Genomic DNA, 18,670 nt, shown 5'->3' on the forward strand with positions numbered 1-18,670 from the left:
GAACCGGATAACCTGCTGCGTGCTTCGAGTGTGCACCCTCGAAGCTAACGCAATATGTGATTAGAATGGGTGTATTATAGATATGTATGAATGACGTACACGTAACAGGACACAAACACGAACGAACAAAGTACAATTATGGAAAAGTGGTTGGTTTGGGGGGGAAAAGGCGCCGCTCACGGCCTGAGACAGAGCCCTCTGTCACAATGTCCACACAAACACAAAGAGCATACACACACATCTACACACACAAGCACAAAAGAAATTCAAAATCTATATGCTTTAAACAAAAGCAAAGACAGCACCCACTTCTCACAGATTTCTGCGAATAAAGTTCACTTGGATGTCTCGTTCTCAGGGACTGGAGTGCATTCTCTGTCTTTTCATTGGATTGTATAATTTTGTGGACTCTTTCAGTGGAAACCTGTGGTATGTTTAAACATCAAGTTAACTGACTGAAAACTGCTTTGAAACTTCAAATGTGTAAAAGCTGAGCTCTAGGAATATTTGATACATATTTGAACTGCAGTTTGAAGTGTCGTACCTTGGTTAAAAACATGTTTCAAATTCACTGTATTCCACTATATCTCATTGTGGAGTTTTTATTTTAGGGGGGGGGGGGGGTGTTTACTTTTGAGCCACAATTTCATTTGATAAATATGGAAGTCCATACCCAAATAATCAAAATCATTTATTCCATCCTACCTCAGGTTTGGCATGAAAGTTGGATTTAGCATACAATGTTTAGGAAATGCACCTCACAAAGGTTTTGATTATTGCTTAGAATGACTCTTTAAAACATCCTAATTATACAGGTTTTTTTTTTTTTACTGTCCTCTCCTCTTTTGCAGAGCATTGCATAGCCTTTGTGGCATCCGGTGGTCTTGCATTTATCTTTGCGCTGCTGTCTATGGCTGTGGTCATCCGAGCAAAAGGGCTGACCATATTTACTGGAGTGTTACCATATACGAAACTATCCATTGTCATGGCAACATTTGTGCCAAACTTGGTATTTTGGAGGAACATCCAACACTAAACAACAAGATACAAACATCTATTCGAGACCTACACGTCAAATTGGTAGATTAGTTGTCACGAAACACTGACAACTTGGTGGACAATACACCTAAAACCATAGCATTCAAAGCAAGGGCCATGATATATTACGTGTTAGTTGGGGGTATTATAACTTGCATTGTATGCGTAGGGCAGGTGTTCATAATTTCCTCTGGAACTGTGGTAATAACACTGATTCTCTTGGTAACGGGAATAGTCACAGCCACAATGATATGGCAAGGAGATCTGGTAGTTGTACTAGGCCCATTTTAAACAGAAATGCTTATACTCTGGCACTGGTCGTGGCAGGAGCTTTTGATACTTCAGTGACAATTTTGGTAAGATTATAACAGCCGACTAACCACCAGGCTCATGAAGGACTGATTCTGACTTGGTTGGACATTGGAGCTGCCCTCAGAACAGCAGTAGCAATGGACCGCTAGGTCACTGGGTTGGGGACAGTAATGATTTGTAGTTTATAAATGGCACACACTGAGGTTCATTGGCCTGGAATCTGTGGTCAAAGTCAAGGCTGGGCATAAGAACAGGTTTAAAGAAAATTATGAGTTTGAAAAGGTGGGCAGGAACACCGAATTAACTTTGCTTTTCAGCATCCTCATGCTTTATTTACCTGCTCTGGGACTCCGCATTCTCCGGTTGTCTAATGACAGACTGGACATAACTTACCCATGAATCCAGTGGAACGTCTGTACACCCTGCTGGATACAGTTAGCGTGCCATTAGCAGTCTAATCTCTTTGAAGTCAAGAGCAATTTGCATGTGACCGCTTTCCATAGTGGGACAGTCTATGGTCCAGCTTCAGTTATGCTCAAAAGACCTCATCAACATAAAGTCAATCCATTACAGATGGTACCAAATCAATTTGCACTTGAATTGTTATTGTCATATATGTGAAACATTTATGAATATGGTCCTGAAATTAATTATCCTTCTTCCTGTTTGTTGTCAATTTGTTAGTCTGAGCCCAGTTTACCTGCTGCAGCGTTCACCTTACTCTGTTTCTGGAATAAAGATCTTATATCATGTGCATGTTTTCTGAGTCCCTTCTGATGCTTTCATGTTTTAGCAGTAATGCTCAAAAAACATTTCCTGGTAGGTCTAACCAGTCTAACCAGCAACCTTACATACCTCATGTAAATGAAAATTCCAAAAGAGGAAAGAATGTCCTGCATGCAGGTAAGACATGCGCATACGCAAACCAAAGCAAAAAAACCCCACAAAAATGAAACCAAAACCAAGACAAGACCTAAACCTTCTCGCTACAATTTCAACAAACTGTCTTCACTCAAAACAACCTTCATGAACCAACTCCTCTCCAGACAACATCATCTGCAGCTCTATCAAGCATGGAACACCTTCCGGTGAAAATATTTGGTATGTTACGTAGTTAGGATCAAAATGTCAACCTAGAGAATAACGTGAAAATGTAGTACAAACTAGAAAATGTAACACAGACTAAATCCCACGTATCTCATTATGGACTGTCCTTTCCGTTTCTTTTAACTACAGTAGTTAAAAGTTGTTGTGCTGGTTTTCAATTATTTGGCAGTTTGCCAGTGTTGAACTGAGACTTGTTATACCACGTTTCTAATGTTTTAATCCACAAAATAGATATGCTGAATACATTCAGTGCATCATGTGTTAATTTAAAGGTTGTCTTTATCCTGTGGGTGAACTGATCATGTGAGATGGTGACCTAATATACAGCTAGACAACAAAGGTGAAGCACCCGTAAGGCTTCGACTTTGACATTTCTGTAACGTACAATGTGCTGTATTCAGGAAATATTTGAGACACAGGTTTTCATGATTACAACTAGAATGACTCTTTAAAAGAATCTTAACTGATATTTTACTGTTCACTTTTCTCTTGCAGAGTCACTCATAGCCTTCTTGGCATTTGGTGGATTTGCTTTTGTGCTCACACTCATGTCCATTGATGCCATGATTGAGGCAGTGGGACCAAACATCTTCACTGGTGTGATTCCATATATGACTCTGTCCATGTCCATGGCAGCTTTTGTACCAAATTTGATACTTTGGAGAAACATGATGACCCCAACATTTTGGGAACAGGTCCCAGTAAGGGTGGCAGGTTCTTGGTTTGGATTCCTCTTCAGCATTGTGAATGTCAAACCAACAACCTTACTGGGGGTAACAGTTATAACTGCTGTTGGAGATGTTCTGGAGCTCCTGAAGACGCTGGACATATATGAAGAGAAAGATGAAACCGCAGAGGGCATTTTTGCGCTGTTGGTACTTATATGCCGTGTATACACAGGGGCGTTTATGCTCATCTGTGTTCCTGTAAGAATGCTGCTTATACCGTTTGCTGCAGCTTGTGGATTTGCCATTACAGCAGTGATTCCCTTAATAGCTACAATTGTCATGGGGATTTTAGTATGGAAAGTTGATGTCGATGTAATACTGGTTCCCACTCTAACAGAGGCTGCAATATTATTACTGGCAGTTGCTATAAGCGCCACAATGGCAACTGTACTGACAGGTTCGGTCAGGATCACACAGTTGACTGATGGCAGGACTCACGAGGGACTGATTTTGACTTGGGCGGGTATAGGTGCGGCTGTCGGGACAGGACTGGCCGTGCAGATGATGAATGAACCGGTGGGGCTGCTTTACGGACTAACAACCTTTCTAGTGGTTTCTGGATTACTGTACCTCTTTCTCATCACAGTCTGTTTGTGTATAAGGGAACCAAACGATAAGGAGATGAGTACTAGGATTGTGTTCCAACTTGGTCGCATGTATATGGCCACACTGATGATTGGTTTGGGGATGGGGTGTCTGTATTGGTGTGATATGGGTAGTGTATATTGGGACTTGTGGTACCAGGATGTATGGATGCAAACAAGATTTTGCATGAGGAGAAGTATGAAAAATTTGGTAGGTATGATCCACTTAAAGAAAGCTGAAAGAGCCTTACGTGAAGGTTTTTGAAGACTGCAATTTGATTTCACTCAAGGATAACCAAACAAATTCTTTAGTCGATCATTATTATTATTGTTATTATTGTTATTATTATTATTATTGTTATTATTGTTGTTGTTGTTATTGTTAGTAGTTAGTAGTAGCAGTGTATTTTCTTTCTTGCACTTCAGATCAATGCTCAGGATGATAGGGTATATTCCAGATTTGGATATTGTATGATGTAACCTGCTCAGTGCATCTCAGATTCTGTGTCCAACATGAATTCACTACCGTATGGTGATTCATAGAGCTTGATTAATTATCCTTACAACTGGATTCAAATGAAATTACAACCCAGTTGTTACTGTGATACACGCTATACATATTTGGGGACATTCTAAGTGTGTTCACAGTCTGTAAAAATATCAGTCTTCTATGTTCTGCTTTGATGAAAATCATTTGCTTACTTATTACCCTGATCCGTAATGATAATTTCATTATCTTCATTGTTTAGGACAAGGACTTCTCTTCATTTTTTTATTGAATGTTTTTTCAGTCAGTTTTTAATGAATGTGTGTCTCCTCACTAAACAAATGATTTAAAATAAAAGGGCAATGCTCTATAACAATAACATAGTGAAATGTTTACATTTCATTTGGCCCCTGTCTTTCACCTGAGTTAAACAAGATTGTGACAGTAGGATAAAGATAACCAGTATAATGGTGTTACATTAGGGTGCAGCTCTGAGATGCTCTGTTATGCATATAACATTCTGTGGTGGAAGACTTTGTTGCATGGTGCCTGTCAAACCAACTGCACCTGAATACATCAAAGACCAAGGAGACGATGGTGGACTATGGTAGGTCTGGGCCACTCTTGCAACCAGTCTCCATTAAGGGGCTTGGTGAGGAGGTGGTCAGGACCAGTAAGTACCTTGTGCTGCAGCTGGATGACAAACTTGATTGGACAGAGAATACGGTCATTGTTTTCAGGAGGGGGCATAGCCGGCTCTGTCTCCTGAGAAAAGAGCTGGCTCTGTGGTCGTCATGGAGCTGGAGTCTCTGGTGACGGTGGCAGAGAGAAGGACACTGTGCAAACTGCTGTCTGTCATGGACAATGACTGTCACCCACTGCACACCATCATAAGAAAGCAGAGGAGTCTGTTCAGTGGCAGGTTGCTGTCACAGAGCTGCTCGACGGACAGACCTAAGAGGTCCTTTGTCCCCAGAGCTGTTAGGCTTTTCAGCTCTTCCCAACGGAGACGGTGGAGAGGTTGAGTACTTGGCCTGATGCTCTGCTCTCTGTTTCTGTTTCTGCCCTGCTTGCTTTTTTGTGTCGTTTTGCTTTACTTCACTGGATGTATCAGCCTAGTTTACTAAGCCACTTTATTTACTGTCATTGCACATTCTTTTGCATTGTGAAATTACTTGTTGTCATTGCACATTCTATTGCATTCTTTTTGCACTGCACAGTCACTGTCATCATGGATTCCTCCACAGAAAATGTTTGGAATATTTGAGAATATTAGAATAAGCTCTAGTCAATATTATCACACTGTTGTGGAAACCCTTACCTTGGAAAATTGCAAAAACATTTGAAGGCATTTTGGGACAGCATACTGTGGGTTTTTTTGTTTGCTGTTTTGCCTCAAACTTAGCTTTTATTATGCTCTGAGCTCTTAAATTGTACTCTTGAGGCTCTTCGAAGAAATCAGTTCTAAATGCTCAAAATTTTAGAGAGTGCTGCTGTTTCTACATTTTAAGCATCTTAGTTTCATTGTGCATTAGAAGCAGCATAATATTAATGCATATGGTCTATAATAAACATAAAAGGAGAGGACATTGCTTCAGCCACATTCAGAAATTCAGAAATTTGCCTATGGCAAAGAAAATATATAACATGGAAAACAAATCATTTAGGAATTTTCACAGATTTTTAAAATCCGAGATTTATCTACGACATCAGGGCAACATGAGTGGAACAGCCTATGCCAATGTCAGATCTTTCAAACGTGTTCATCTGAAAGGAGAGAAACATGGGTGAAACATGCCTAAAGGCGGCCGTGGCCTAGAGAAGCGGGGGCTCGTGACCGAGAGGTCGTGGGTTCGACCCCCCCGGACCAGCAGGACAAATCTGGGGCAGGGGGGAGTGAATGAACAGCGCTTTGCCCTCCCTCAGCATTCCCTCCACACCCCCAGCTGAAGTGCCCTTCAGCGAGGCACTTAACCCCCGACTGCACCCCCCGGGCACTGGGGCTACCCACTGCTCACTGTGTGCGCTTGCTCACTGCGCCTAGTGTGTGTGTGTGTGTGTGTGTGTGTATGTAAGGATGGATTAAATGCAGAGGATGAAATTTGCCGTAGAAAGCGTTAAAGAAGCCTGATGAAGAACTCTGGCTTCTATTTTACTCCTTTATGAACGTGGCTTTATAAATGCCTCCTACGTCCTGTGCTGAGGTTAGAGAGATTTCCTTCTCTCTCCCCCCTTTCAGCACGGCTCCTGAGAGTGACATTAATAATGAATTCTGGGCCTGTACTGCATGTACACAGGGCTTGCATGTGAAGTGCAAAAGCTGCTTCAAGTAGTTAGGATCTGATTGTGTACAGCCATCAGCATAACATCCAGTAAAATTAAATCAAGCAATTCCTTTCCGCTTTTATCTTCATACAAACAACAGAGAGATCAGATACCAAAGATTATCAGACAGAGGTTTTTATGTGTTAAGATTCAGAGTGCTGTCACACCTGGGGTTCTCTCATTTAGAGCTCTGTTTTCATTGATTTAGCTGGTGTTCTGTTACATTTGGCTCAATCAATTCAATCAGTCATTAAATGAATTCAGTCATTGGTTCAGCCTGTTTCTGTTCATCAAACCTGATGTTCTTTCTGCATATATACCCCTGTCTTTTCAGTTTCTCTTTGTAAGGTATTTGTTGAACACTAAGTCTTGTTACTCTGCGAGAGACTGTTAAATATCTACCTGCCTGTTTTGCTCTATTCGAGAATCCTGGTTCCTAGTGATGAGATCCAGTTTGTGAGTCCTGCCTTGCTGTGTATTCCTGTAGATCTTGGTGTCTTCATGCTCTGTCCATACCCTGGTCTACCTCTGTGTAAAATACATCACCTGGTGTATCGGACATTCAGCCAGGCTCTAACAATTTCCCTGACAAGTGCCTCTTTAAGAGAATTCTTCTTAAAGAGAATCTATTTTCCTCTTCCTGAAAGAGTCCGCCATGGCCTTCTTAACAGGTGCAGGGCTTGCATTTGCTCTCATGCTGAAGTCCACGGTTACAATCGCCAAGGCAACAAGCCCAGGCGTACTGCATACAGCCACTGTTATGGCAGCATTGCTGTTTATAGATCCTCAACCACCTTTACCAATTCTTCTTTTTGCAGTCAACACAGTCAAGAGTGCCAAACCTCTCACCATTGTGACCGCAGCAGTGGCGTTATCTGGATTTTCTGTCCTCTAAGATCCTTAACAATTTGGGCCACCATTTATTGTGTGTATGTGTGTGTGTGTGTGTGTGCATGCGTGTGTGTGTGGGGCCCCTTTATTACTAGACAAAATTGACTGCCTTCCTCTTGTAGAGTCACCCCTGGCCTTCCTGTTATGAGCTAGATCTGCGTTTGTTTTTGAGAAGATGTCTACAAAAGCAATTGCTGAGGTGACAGAACCAGGAACACTAGCTACAGTGGTTCCATATGCCATATTAGCTGCTTCCATGGCAACGCCAAGGCCTTGCTGTATAGTTGTGACAATTGTAATTCAAGGAATGTTTCAGGAACTGGTTCAGCTGCTTTGGACATGGCGTGGACTTAGTATTGTATTATCCTTAGCCTTTGTAATGGGCATATTCACTCCACTGGGTTCTGTATACACAGAACTAGTCCTACTTGGAGTGGCAGAAACACTCACAGTGGCCTGTGCAGATGTTGTAACAGTCTTAGCAAAATCAAGAAGGTTGGCTGATGGTAGGTTATGTACTTGGCTGGAATGGGGGTATCCCGGGGATAAGCAATAGCTGTATGGACTGTGAATGGACTGACAAGACAGCTTTATGGACTGATAGAGTCTCGTCTGCGTTTTAAAACTCTCAATGTCATTACTCACATGATTGTTCCATGGATTGAAGGAAACGAGAGAGGTCTGCTACGATGCTTTAACACCTGAGTAGTATGTGTATGGCTATGCCGACAGCTTGTTTTGGATTAGTTATTGTACTGTTTGACTGTCTTTCAGAGAATTAGGTAGCGGAGACATAAGATCTGCTGCCTTTTTTCGGACTTGATCAGTGGACATATATGAACCTCAGTGAGGTAAATTTATGTTTTAAACAAAGGAGCCGTTTCCTTGGAAATGGGATTAATACGGTGATCTTGTCCTGACTGTCCTTATCCTGATTTTTAATGACCTGTGATTTTAATAATCCTTCAAATTGGATGACAAGGTGCTTCGTTCTGAAAACTTATTTATGAACTGATACAAGCACTGAACCACAGACTGAAACAAGCACTTTTGCCATGAGCTGTGCAAACACACCTGAGTCAGCAAATCCCCATAATACAACCACAAACCCTGAATTCTCTCTCTCTCTCTGCACTGGAATACACACTAGTTAGTGCTTAGAGTCTCCACCTAGTGGTGAAGAAAGGCAGGTGTCTTCTGTATGTCCCAGGATGAAAATGCTTTGCTGCAGTCCTCATAAGTTCCAGAATCTCTCGTCATGCACTACACACCTACGCTGACAGTGGACTGCTGATTCATAGGCTTTAAAAAAGGGTGCTGTGTAATGTTCATTAAAACATTACATCCATTGCATAGGAGTTCTGGAGTGACTACCAATGATTTCTAGCTCTCAGAAACAGTACTTGTAAACAGAAAATGACATTTACAACGGCCATAATTTAAGAGTGAGAAGAGGTTTATAAAATATTAGAAACACTATATTGTTACTTTTAGGGCTGCAGTTAATCTTCACTCAGAGATATTAAGACATGTTTTGCTCCAGTTTTTATGAATGAATAATGTCGGTAGATCTCACCTGAAGACAGGTTAATCTCTGACTTCTGAAGACAGGTTCATTTCTTCAGAAAAAGCAAGTGTCTTAACATGCTTTCCATACTTATTAAACCCAACCTTCTGACTCAGAATAGTTATTTCAAGTTTTGCTAAACTTTCATTAGGCTATTCAAAGGATGGAATCAGGTATGAAGAATCCCACTAAGGAATGGATTCTACTGACAGACTAACGAGTGAGTATTCCCACTACACTATTTCCTCCGCTGCTGAGAGGTGGAGATTTACCATTCACACCAGTCTACTCCTGTGAAATCCACTCTACTCCCGGAACGGCGCGTAAGTGTGCGTGGGTTTGCTGTCTGTCTAGTTGTCTATTTATAGGGTTTATTCATTTCCATACGCTAATTAGTCGTCAGGGCTAATCGTTTGGTGAATTAAATCTGTCTAGTTGTTGATTTAGCGAGCCGGCTTGGTTGTTAAATTTCCGTGGAACGTGTCCTGAAGCCCCCACCACCCATTAGCTACAGCTCAACTGGCACGAGAGCCAATTCCCGTGGTAGGTGAATGAGTGTGGGGCGGGGGGAAAAACGAACGTTAGGATTCTGTCGCTCTGTTGCACACAGCCGCACTGCTCTTCACTACACAAGCCGCGTCGTTGGGTATCGAGTGCAACGGGGAGTTAGATTTGCCGAGGTATTATCTCTCCAAAGCGACTTCTGCCTCTTTTATCTTGCCTTTTCTCCGTGTCTGACAGACCAGCAACAGAGAATAACTGTGCTAAGGTGACGGCAGAGTCAGTAAGTGAGAGAGGAGAAAGTCGCTTCGCCGCAGAACTCCACTGCACGTTTCCAGGATGAGCGAGGTAAGTCAATACTTCTGTTGCTGTCTTGATTCAATCGCGTGATTCGCGACGTGTTATGGAGAGAAACGTATTAATCTGCACGATGCTGATCAATACACACAGAACCTCACTCACTGCCCTCGATGCTGTGATTTTTTTTAAACGTGTGTAGTTACATTCTTTCATAATAATAAGTATCACTTTGTTAAAAGTGGTCGAGCACCTCGAGTGAATACAGGAACATTTTAAATATTGTGCTCATCAGTTCAGTGCGTTACCCAACCCCCAACCACCGCATCATCCAAGGTGCGGTAAAATGAAGGGGAAAATGTCTCCCTGACAGATCGCGCCCCTCTCCATCTTCCTGCGACTCACATTTGCCCCGGCTCCACAGCACATAGACACTGTGAGTAGAGAAGTGAGGAAATTGTCCGGCCACAGACATTTGTGCAACCCACACTAGCTGCACCCGCCTGCGGCGCTTGAAGCAGCCGTTAAAACGTCGATGTGACTGTAGTTAGTGTTGATAACCGTGATTTCCCTCAGGTGCCAAAAGCCTGTCGTTTAAGACTAGGCCAATAGCAATACACAAAACCATCAAATGAGAACTATATAAAATCGTTTAGGATTTGTACAAAAGGACTTGTTCCCTTTCTCCTGAAATATTAGCAAACTGACCTTTAAATCTAGAGTAGGCTGTCGTTAGCGTTTGTCATGAATTATTCATGCAGGTGATTTCGAACTTCCAGTTATCTCAAATAAAGTTTCTGCTTCCAACAAGAACTTGCCCTCCGTTTGCTGAATATTCTTAACTAGTTATAAGCATACAGAACCAGAAATTGTATTGTAGCCTACCCTCAAACAGATGGAGTCGGGGTTGCGCTTTAATCCGTGTCTCACCGCAGCGCTCAGATAGCCTGTGTCATGTTACTGTTTTCTTATGTCCGTACATTTCGCACAATTTCTCCTCGAACTTCTAAATCCTCCTTAGCAACAGCGCGAGTACACGGGGGTTATTAACTCGCGCGCGCACAACCGCCACCGAACATCTGCCCGTGGTACACCCGTTCGCACATGTAGGCTAATTTTTGGAGAAAAATGCTGCAACAACACCGCACTTTTTTTTTTTTTTAAAGAAGTACTTTGGAGAGAAATCACGTAGAGGCCTATAGCTGGACAGCTTTTATGTTTTTATGGTGAGGTTAAGACATATTTTTGTTACCTACTTGATAATATTACTTTACATTCATAGTTTTCATGATCATTTTCTGACGTAAATACAAACACAAACTTCACTGTCATTTTGCTGTGAGCACACACACACACACACACACTACAATACTCTGGCATCATACAGGGTGAATATACTTTTGCTATGTTCAGTCTGGAGGGTGAGAGTCAGAGGGGCTTTTCCCTTTTTATGCTCTCTCTCTCTCTCTCTCTCTCTCTCTCTCTCTCTCTCTCTCTCTCCCCTCTGTCTCTCTCTGTTTCCCCATCGTATCTCTCCCACTGTTCTAATGGATGAGAAATTTAAGTTGTGTGTGTGTGTGTGTGTGTGTATGAGAGGACAGGTGGCACTGTGACAGTCTCATCATTTCACTGGCATAATCCATATGTTATTAAAGAAAGGTGTGCTTCGTGATGATTTTTAATGATGTCCTGCTCCATAGGTTTGCTGGTGTTGTGTAACATGACCTCCAGACCTTTAATGCAGATGGTGTGTGGGTATAATTTGTTTCGCAGAGTAGGCTAACATATTGAAGTTTCATTAAAGAGAGAAGCAAATGTGTCAGCAAATTACAGTGAACAGTTCTAGAAGACAGGCCTTGAAACGGACGTGGCTATGACCAACCGGAACAGCCAGAACTGAGAATTTTGACGGACAGTTTGGAGGGGCCAATCAGATGTTGTGATAACTCTTTAGACTTCCACACTCCGCAATTGACCGCTTCCATAATGTGCTGTATCAGACTGTTTATGATTATTGAAATATCACATAATAACTGTGTTACGAGGCAGAATGCTCTAAAAATATAGTACATGATGTTCTTTTCTGAGATGAGCCGCTGGACAATAAGAAACTAAGAAACTAAAGGCAGCCAATAGTAACATGGGTGGTATATGCAGAGATGTGAGGAAATGACAATCCCATTGACAATCCCATTCACTATATCAGTAATGCTTGGGAACAGCGGTTTGCATTTTGAAAGTTTGGCGGAAGGACGTACACTGAGAGGAAGAATGACAGATTGCATGAGTGAAAGAGAGAGAGAGAGAAAGAGAGAGAGAGGGGGGAAGAGAAGTGAGATGGGGAGAATAAATGAAACGTGGTGATGTCACTGAAGTGTTCAGTTGTAGTTGCGTTGTAAGGACAGCTCGCAGAGAAACTACATGAGCCATATTGTAAAGAACAATGGGGAAAAGAACAGATCGACGGCAAGTTCGAGTTGTACAGGCTGTCGTTCTCTCTCTCTCTCTCTCTGTCTCTGTCTCTGTCTCTCTCTCTTTCTCTCCCTTGCCTTTCCATCACCCAGGGCAGATCCCTAGAGGGAGACACTTAAATGCTGCAATCTGTCTCTGTCTCACAGGCTTCTCTCTCTCTCTCTCTCTCTCTCTCTCTCACACACACACAGAGACATACTCTCTCTCTTTCTCTTTCTCTCCTTGTCACCTCACCTGTGACTGGTCTGTTCCTCTCGCAGTGTTAAGCAAGACAGAATTTTTACTGTGAAACCTGCTGTGAAAAGATTGGAAAAATAATGGAGGGAGAGTAGGGAGGGAACAGAAGAAGAGGGGTTTGTTCGTGTTCGTTTTTCGAGTGGAGGTTACAGGACGAAAAACTCGTGAAACCTTTAGAGAAGAGGTGAGAAAAACAGATGAAAAAAACCCCCCAAAAAACAAGAGGGGTTCTGCACAGAGTGTGAATGCACTAATTGAGTGGGTTGTCTTTTCATCTCTCTCAATCTTCCCCTCTGTGACCTTGCTCTCTCGCTCTCTCTCTCTCTCTCTCTCTCTCTATGCCTTGAGCATTTTCTGTTTTTGCTTCCTGCTCCTTTTCTTTCATTCATCTTGTCTTTCAGCTTTTGAGTCTCCCAAACACAGATGTCTGCTTTTCTCTGAGTCAGTATGCTTCCTAGCATTACAGATGCTACTCTCTCTCTCTCTCTCTCTCTCTCCCTCCAATACGATAAGAAAAAGAGCACAGAAAACCCTTGCCCTGCAGGCAGAAAGTGGAAGAAAGCAGGAAAGAGAGAAAGAAAGAACGAAAGAAAGAGAGGGGGTGGTGAAAACATGTAAAAGACACAGGGGGAGGTGCGGGGACAGAAATAGATGGTTTAGAAAGTAAATGAGGAGGCACAATTCAGGCTCCACGTCTGCCTTTCTCTCAGCGTACTAGCTAGACTAGGCATAGCTCCAGCTGTCTAATAGACCGCATTGAAACATTATGACAGCGTTGCACTAATATTACCCAGAACTCAGGCGCAAAGTGTGGTACTGACTCAACCTTCTCTCTCTCCCCCTCTCTCTCTCTCTCTCTCTCTCTCTCTCTCTCTCTCTCTCTATCTCTCACTCTATTTTCTTTCTTTCGTTTCCTCTTTCCGCCCCCCCCCCCCCCCCCCCCACCCTTTTCACTGCAGAGATGACAGTGACTGGGTGAGGGACTGAGTAGGGAGGAACGCTATGCGGTGCTGTTTTATGGGAGATGCACTTTGCCTGTAAAGGGCAGTTAAATGTCCAAGCTCTGCTCTGCTCTCTCTCTCTCTCTCCCCCTCCCCCCTTACCCCCCTCCCCCTTTCCTTCCCAGCTCAATTCAGTTCGCTCTAATTCCATGTGCCGCACTGATATGACAATATTACCCTTTTGTATCGCCAAACTCAACCGAAATGTAGAGAAATGTACAGTTGCGTCTTCTCTGTTTGTGTCTTTCTCTGTTTCTCCCTCTACTATGTTTTTCTCTTTATTTTTTTTCCCCCTCACCTATAAATTTAAACTGTCACCCTCTGAAAGCTGCGTCTATCTCTGCTCTCTGTCTTCAGTTTCTCTGGCATGATAAAAGTCTGAAAAGCATGTGTGTGTGTGTTCTGCATAGCTGGGCTTGTGTTTTCGGTGCATGCTTTAGAAGAGATTGTTTTAGACATGGGCCATTTCTCTTGTGGATCATGCCGAGAAATCAGGATGGGGTTAAGCAAGGCCACACACACACACACAAACACACTCTCCTCTCTCTCGCTCTTTCTGTTTCGCAGGTACGCATACACATACGGTGTCATTTGCAATTGGCATGTCTGAAAAAGAAACCTACCAAGTCTTATCTGTGTTTTAGAGAGAAAGACAGAGAGAGAGAGAGAAAGAGAGAAATTTGGGTCATTCGTCACAGAGGAGCAGCGAAACCATCATGGTTCTTGGTTCTCTAAACGTGCGTTTCTTTTCATTGCGTCCCTGGAGTAAACTGTACCTAATTTGCGCTTAATAGCCCTGCTCGACTGGAAAAGAGAATGGCTCCCGCAGACCCCAGCCTTGTCACACTTTCAATACACTGGTCTTTCAAGCGAATCAGACACACATTTACAAGGTCTCACAATATTTCAAGTCCTGTTGAGCAAGCACTATTTAAGCCTAAGCTAAGGCATATGTCTTTCACAGTGTTACGTATTTGTCTATTTTTATACAGTTAAGTCAGTAATGTTTACTTAGTGGTGTCGAAACGTTCGAAAAGACTGTCTAATGTTAGAATCGCTGAGCAAAACACTTGTCAAATTTAAACGCTTCTTCGGCGAAACGTAAACTTTTTTTTTTCTTCTTTTTCTTTTCAGGTCAGAGCCACGGAGAACCCAAACAACAGCCAAACGCCTGCAGCTGAAAACAAAGGTCTGTCTTGTGGGGTTGTTTCTGAATGTCCAGATACAGTCCCCCTTCATTTTGTCTCCTCACTGCTCCGCTGTGCCCTCCTGCCCTCGTCTGCACCGCGTTTCACCCTGCTCTACTTTAACTAGTTCATTCAATCCAGTCGACACCTGGCCAGCCATCAACACGATTCGATATGGTTCTCTCTTTCACTGAAGCAAGAGCGTATCGGTCTTTCTTCCTGTCTGTTAGCCTGTCTGCCTGCTTTCTGCTTGCCTTTCTGTCATATCGTTCTGTCTCAGTAAGCGTCCTTCCATCGGAAACATTTTTAAGAAATGCTTACATTTGCTGTCGACAATCGGTTATAAATCATTCTTAACCCGCAACTGATTAGGCGGCGTATATTTAGCTGACTGTGTATGAGCGCTCATATGCGTGTATTGACTGACTGATGGATTGATGGTCTCTTGCAGAGAAGGCCACTGACGCTGCAGGAAAACAGGAACAAGAGGAAGAAATCGACATTGACCTGGAGGCTCCTGAGACGGAGAAAGCTGCTCTGGCCATTCAAAGCCAGTTCAGACGCTTCCAGAAGAAAAAAAAGTAGAGTTTCTCTAGAAACCAGCCACAATAAAGAAAAGAAAAGAAAAGAAAAGAAAAGTAAAAAAAAAAAAACATTCCGCAGAAGTAAGTGATAAAAGAGAGGGAGAGCTGGGATCATTTATTTGAGGAAATTAAAAAAAAAAAGAAAAGAAAAAAAAGAAAAGAAATCAACTGATATCCTCTTCATGTATCAGGAAGAATGGAAAAGATTTGGAAGGGTGAGAAACAGAGAGAAGGGAAGATGCGGAACCTATACACTAGCATGAGAGAACCCTGTTAACCCCCTGCAGCCCCTATTCCCATGCCCAAAAAAAGAAAAAAAAAACATCCCCCCCCCCCCCAACACACACACGCACACGCACACACACACACACTGTCTGGCCCTTAGAAATCTGCTCCCATCCCCCAGACAAATGCCCCATCGCTCCGTAAAGACAACGGAAGTCTTTCTTAGATTACGAAAGAGAACAAAGCACAGCTCCCTCTTCAGCAAAAGAGCACACATCCCTATCAGAAAAAAAAACAACCCAAAAAGCACATTATCTATTCCAAGGCTCCGTTTCCCCACGTCCCCTCTCGTGTTTTTTAGAGAACGGGCCAAGTCGTCGGCTCAGGTTCCGGGCCCTCGCTCTCAGTTCTGTGTCTCGGCTGGTTCTGTTTCAGCGGCATGACGAGACCGTCTCGCGTTTCTAGATCTCACTCTCTGTGGTTAGCGTGGTTGACACTTGAGTTTCCTGGCATGATAAATGATTCTGTTAGATGTTAAGCGTGCCGCGTTAGTTAATGCTGATCCCCGGCCTAGCGCCAGGTGCACCGTTACCACGACATCACAAATTTCCGACCTAGCTTTGGTTGCAAAGCAACATGTTAATGAGCCACGGGCTACTGGTGCAAAGGCAGAGAGAGGTCTAAGCAACAGAATGTGAGGAGAGAAACCAAGATAGGTAGAGTGTTAGATGGTATTCCCTGAAAGTAAATTGCTAGCTTTAGGCTTCCTTCATGAGTTTGACCTTTCACCTCTGATCTTCAGAATTACTCTCAAGTCTGTCTAGCTGACCAGCTCTGAGGCAAAAGAGATTGTGTTTTGTTTTGTTTTTTTTCTGAGTAACAGTGAGATGAAATCGATAATTTGGTCCGCTCAGTCTTCTGAAGGTCTTGGGTTACTTATGCAATCTCGATAGAAACCTGAACCGACAGAACCCAAAGTAAACACTCAATATAGATTACAGTCGCATGCCGGCAATGAAACAGGTAACAGCCGCTGAAAAAACAAATACAGAGAAAGCAAGAAACAAACCAGAGGGGAGGGAGGGAGAGAGAGAGAGAGGGGACATGATTTGAAGAAGGAGAAAACACGATGTAATATATATATATATATATATATATATTTATATATATATATATATATATATACACGTATACCTTCTTGGCCGAAAAATAAAACTGAATTTTCAAAATTTCACAAACGTACTTACGCACCTCACAAAGCATTTAATTATTGGTCTGTAGAGACCAAAGCACACAAAGTTGTTTGCCTTCCACTTCTCTACCCTGTATGTAGCACAATGACTATATCCTAAGGGCCAGACCTCCCATCTAGCTTTATTCTCACGACTAATTAATATTCTAATTATCGGAATGTAACCTCGTTTTCTATTTATAGTTCACAACCCGTCGCTAAGGCACTGCTGACGAACGCACATCAACGTCATCTCTATCGCATGCAGGGCTTTCAGTTGGACGACATGGTATCTCACGTTACATCACCGTGGTACAGGATGTGCTAGTTAGCCTCAGAATTAAACCCGAAACATCTCCTAGATATTTAAAAATAAAGTCCCTTACGTACCTACGGTTTGAAATCTCACCCACTAGCCTGCTAAATCTAGCCAAAAGCCATCTTTTACAAACATTTAAAGCCGTCACCAGTTCGACTGTGACACGTTTCTATTCGCTAGCTCTCTCTGTCAGTCAACTGGAACTTGGCATATTTTTCACCGGCCCTCCCTTTCCGTCTCCCCAAGCTGACATCCCTCATTTAGCCTTTTGTTATATTATTATATACTCTCCCGCTCAGAGTTTGATCTCATTTCCGCTCCCCCTCAAGGCGTCTCAAACCCTAAATCTGTGAAACGTAGCAAGTCTTTCTGCTTAGACAATTGTGAACCTGCTCAGAAATCCTGTAGAATGGATGAAAATGTAGGACGTAGATATGATCTGTTCTCAAAATTATTGCCCCTGGATGGAAGGAAGGAAGATAGGAAGAAAGAAAGAAAGAAAGAAAGAAAATGAATTTAAAGAGAACAACATTTAAAGTCATTTCAACACTGGTAGCATGCCCTTCTGTATCAAATGGAATATTTTAAAACAAAACAAAACAAAACATGCTGACTGAAATGTTTATAAAAGTTACTGTGTATTTATCTTAGACGCTAATTTATGAATTAATTTTCAAATCGAGCTGAGTAATCATGCTGATCTAGTCCAAATTCTAAAAACTTTGTCTTCAGTTTCTGAAAACCAATTTGCCACAGACTAGGACTGATGATGATGATGATGATGATGATGATGACGATGATGGAACTGATGATGATGATGGTAATGTCGATGGTACTGATGATGATGATGATGATGATGGTAATGTTGATGGTACTGATGATGATGATGATGATGATGGTGATGATGATTGATGATTGATGACTGATGATATTATGACTGATGATAACAGCTGTTTGTGTAGATTCAGGAAACAATTTTTACTTTTCTAATTTGTAGCTTTTTAAAAAATTCTGCAGTGCTCCTGAGATACCTACACATCAGACAACACAGAGATAAATTAATTAACGAATGTTGCCATCCCACCAATTTTCCCGTTTTCCAAACATGTTAGCTTAGCAGAAAGTGATACAGTATATGAATATGAAAGACAAGTGGTTTATGTTTAAGTGGTTGGTTAGGGGCCTTGTTAAAAAAATAAAAAATAAAAAAATAGCAATAGCAGTGGTGCTGTGTGGCGGCACTGGTACAGTCCAACATACCGGAGACACAAACAGACCTCAATTCCCAAATCAGGGATCTTGCTTAAATCAGGAAGTACCACAGAATCCCATTCCCAAATTAGCCCTGCTTCTCTGGTGTCAGTTTGGCCTTGTTTATCCCGCTAAATGTCACTTCCCGTGTTTTCTATCAATGTTCACTTGGACAGGAACCATTCCAACGCCTCTTCCCTCAGACCTTCACTGTAAGTCGGAAAGACGGAGATAGATGTGACTTGGTTTTGATTCCATGTTCTGCTGTTGGTGAAAGTAGTGACATTTCTGCTATATTTTCTGAGAGATTTTAAAACAGTCCCAAA

General features: G+C 42.3%; 1 protein-coding gene across 1 annotated transcript in view; it reads left to right on the forward strand.

Moving 5' to 3' along the window:
- The first annotated feature begins 3,005 nt into the window (after positions 1-3,005).
- Positions 3,006-18,670, forward strand: part of LOC115816477 (uncharacterized) — a 35,382-nt gene continuing 19,717 nt past the window's right edge. Inside the window, exons 1-4 of the mRNA XM_030779431.1 lie at positions 3,006-3,383; positions 14,682-14,736; positions 15,186-15,315; positions 15,905-15,966. Of these exons, the coding sequence (XP_030635291.1) occupies positions 3,006-3,383; positions 14,682-14,736; positions 15,186-15,315; positions 15,905-15,966 (625 nt within the window). The remainder of the gene's footprint in view (positions 3,384-14,681; positions 14,737-15,185; positions 15,316-15,904; positions 15,967-18,670) is intronic.

The sequence above is a fragment of the Chanos chanos genome, chromosome 7 (assembly GCF_902362185.1).
Source record: "Chanos chanos chromosome 7, fChaCha1.1, whole genome shotgun sequence".
In the NCBI taxonomy this organism is placed as follows: domain Eukaryota; kingdom Metazoa; phylum Chordata; class Actinopteri; order Gonorynchiformes; family Chanidae; genus Chanos; species Chanos chanos.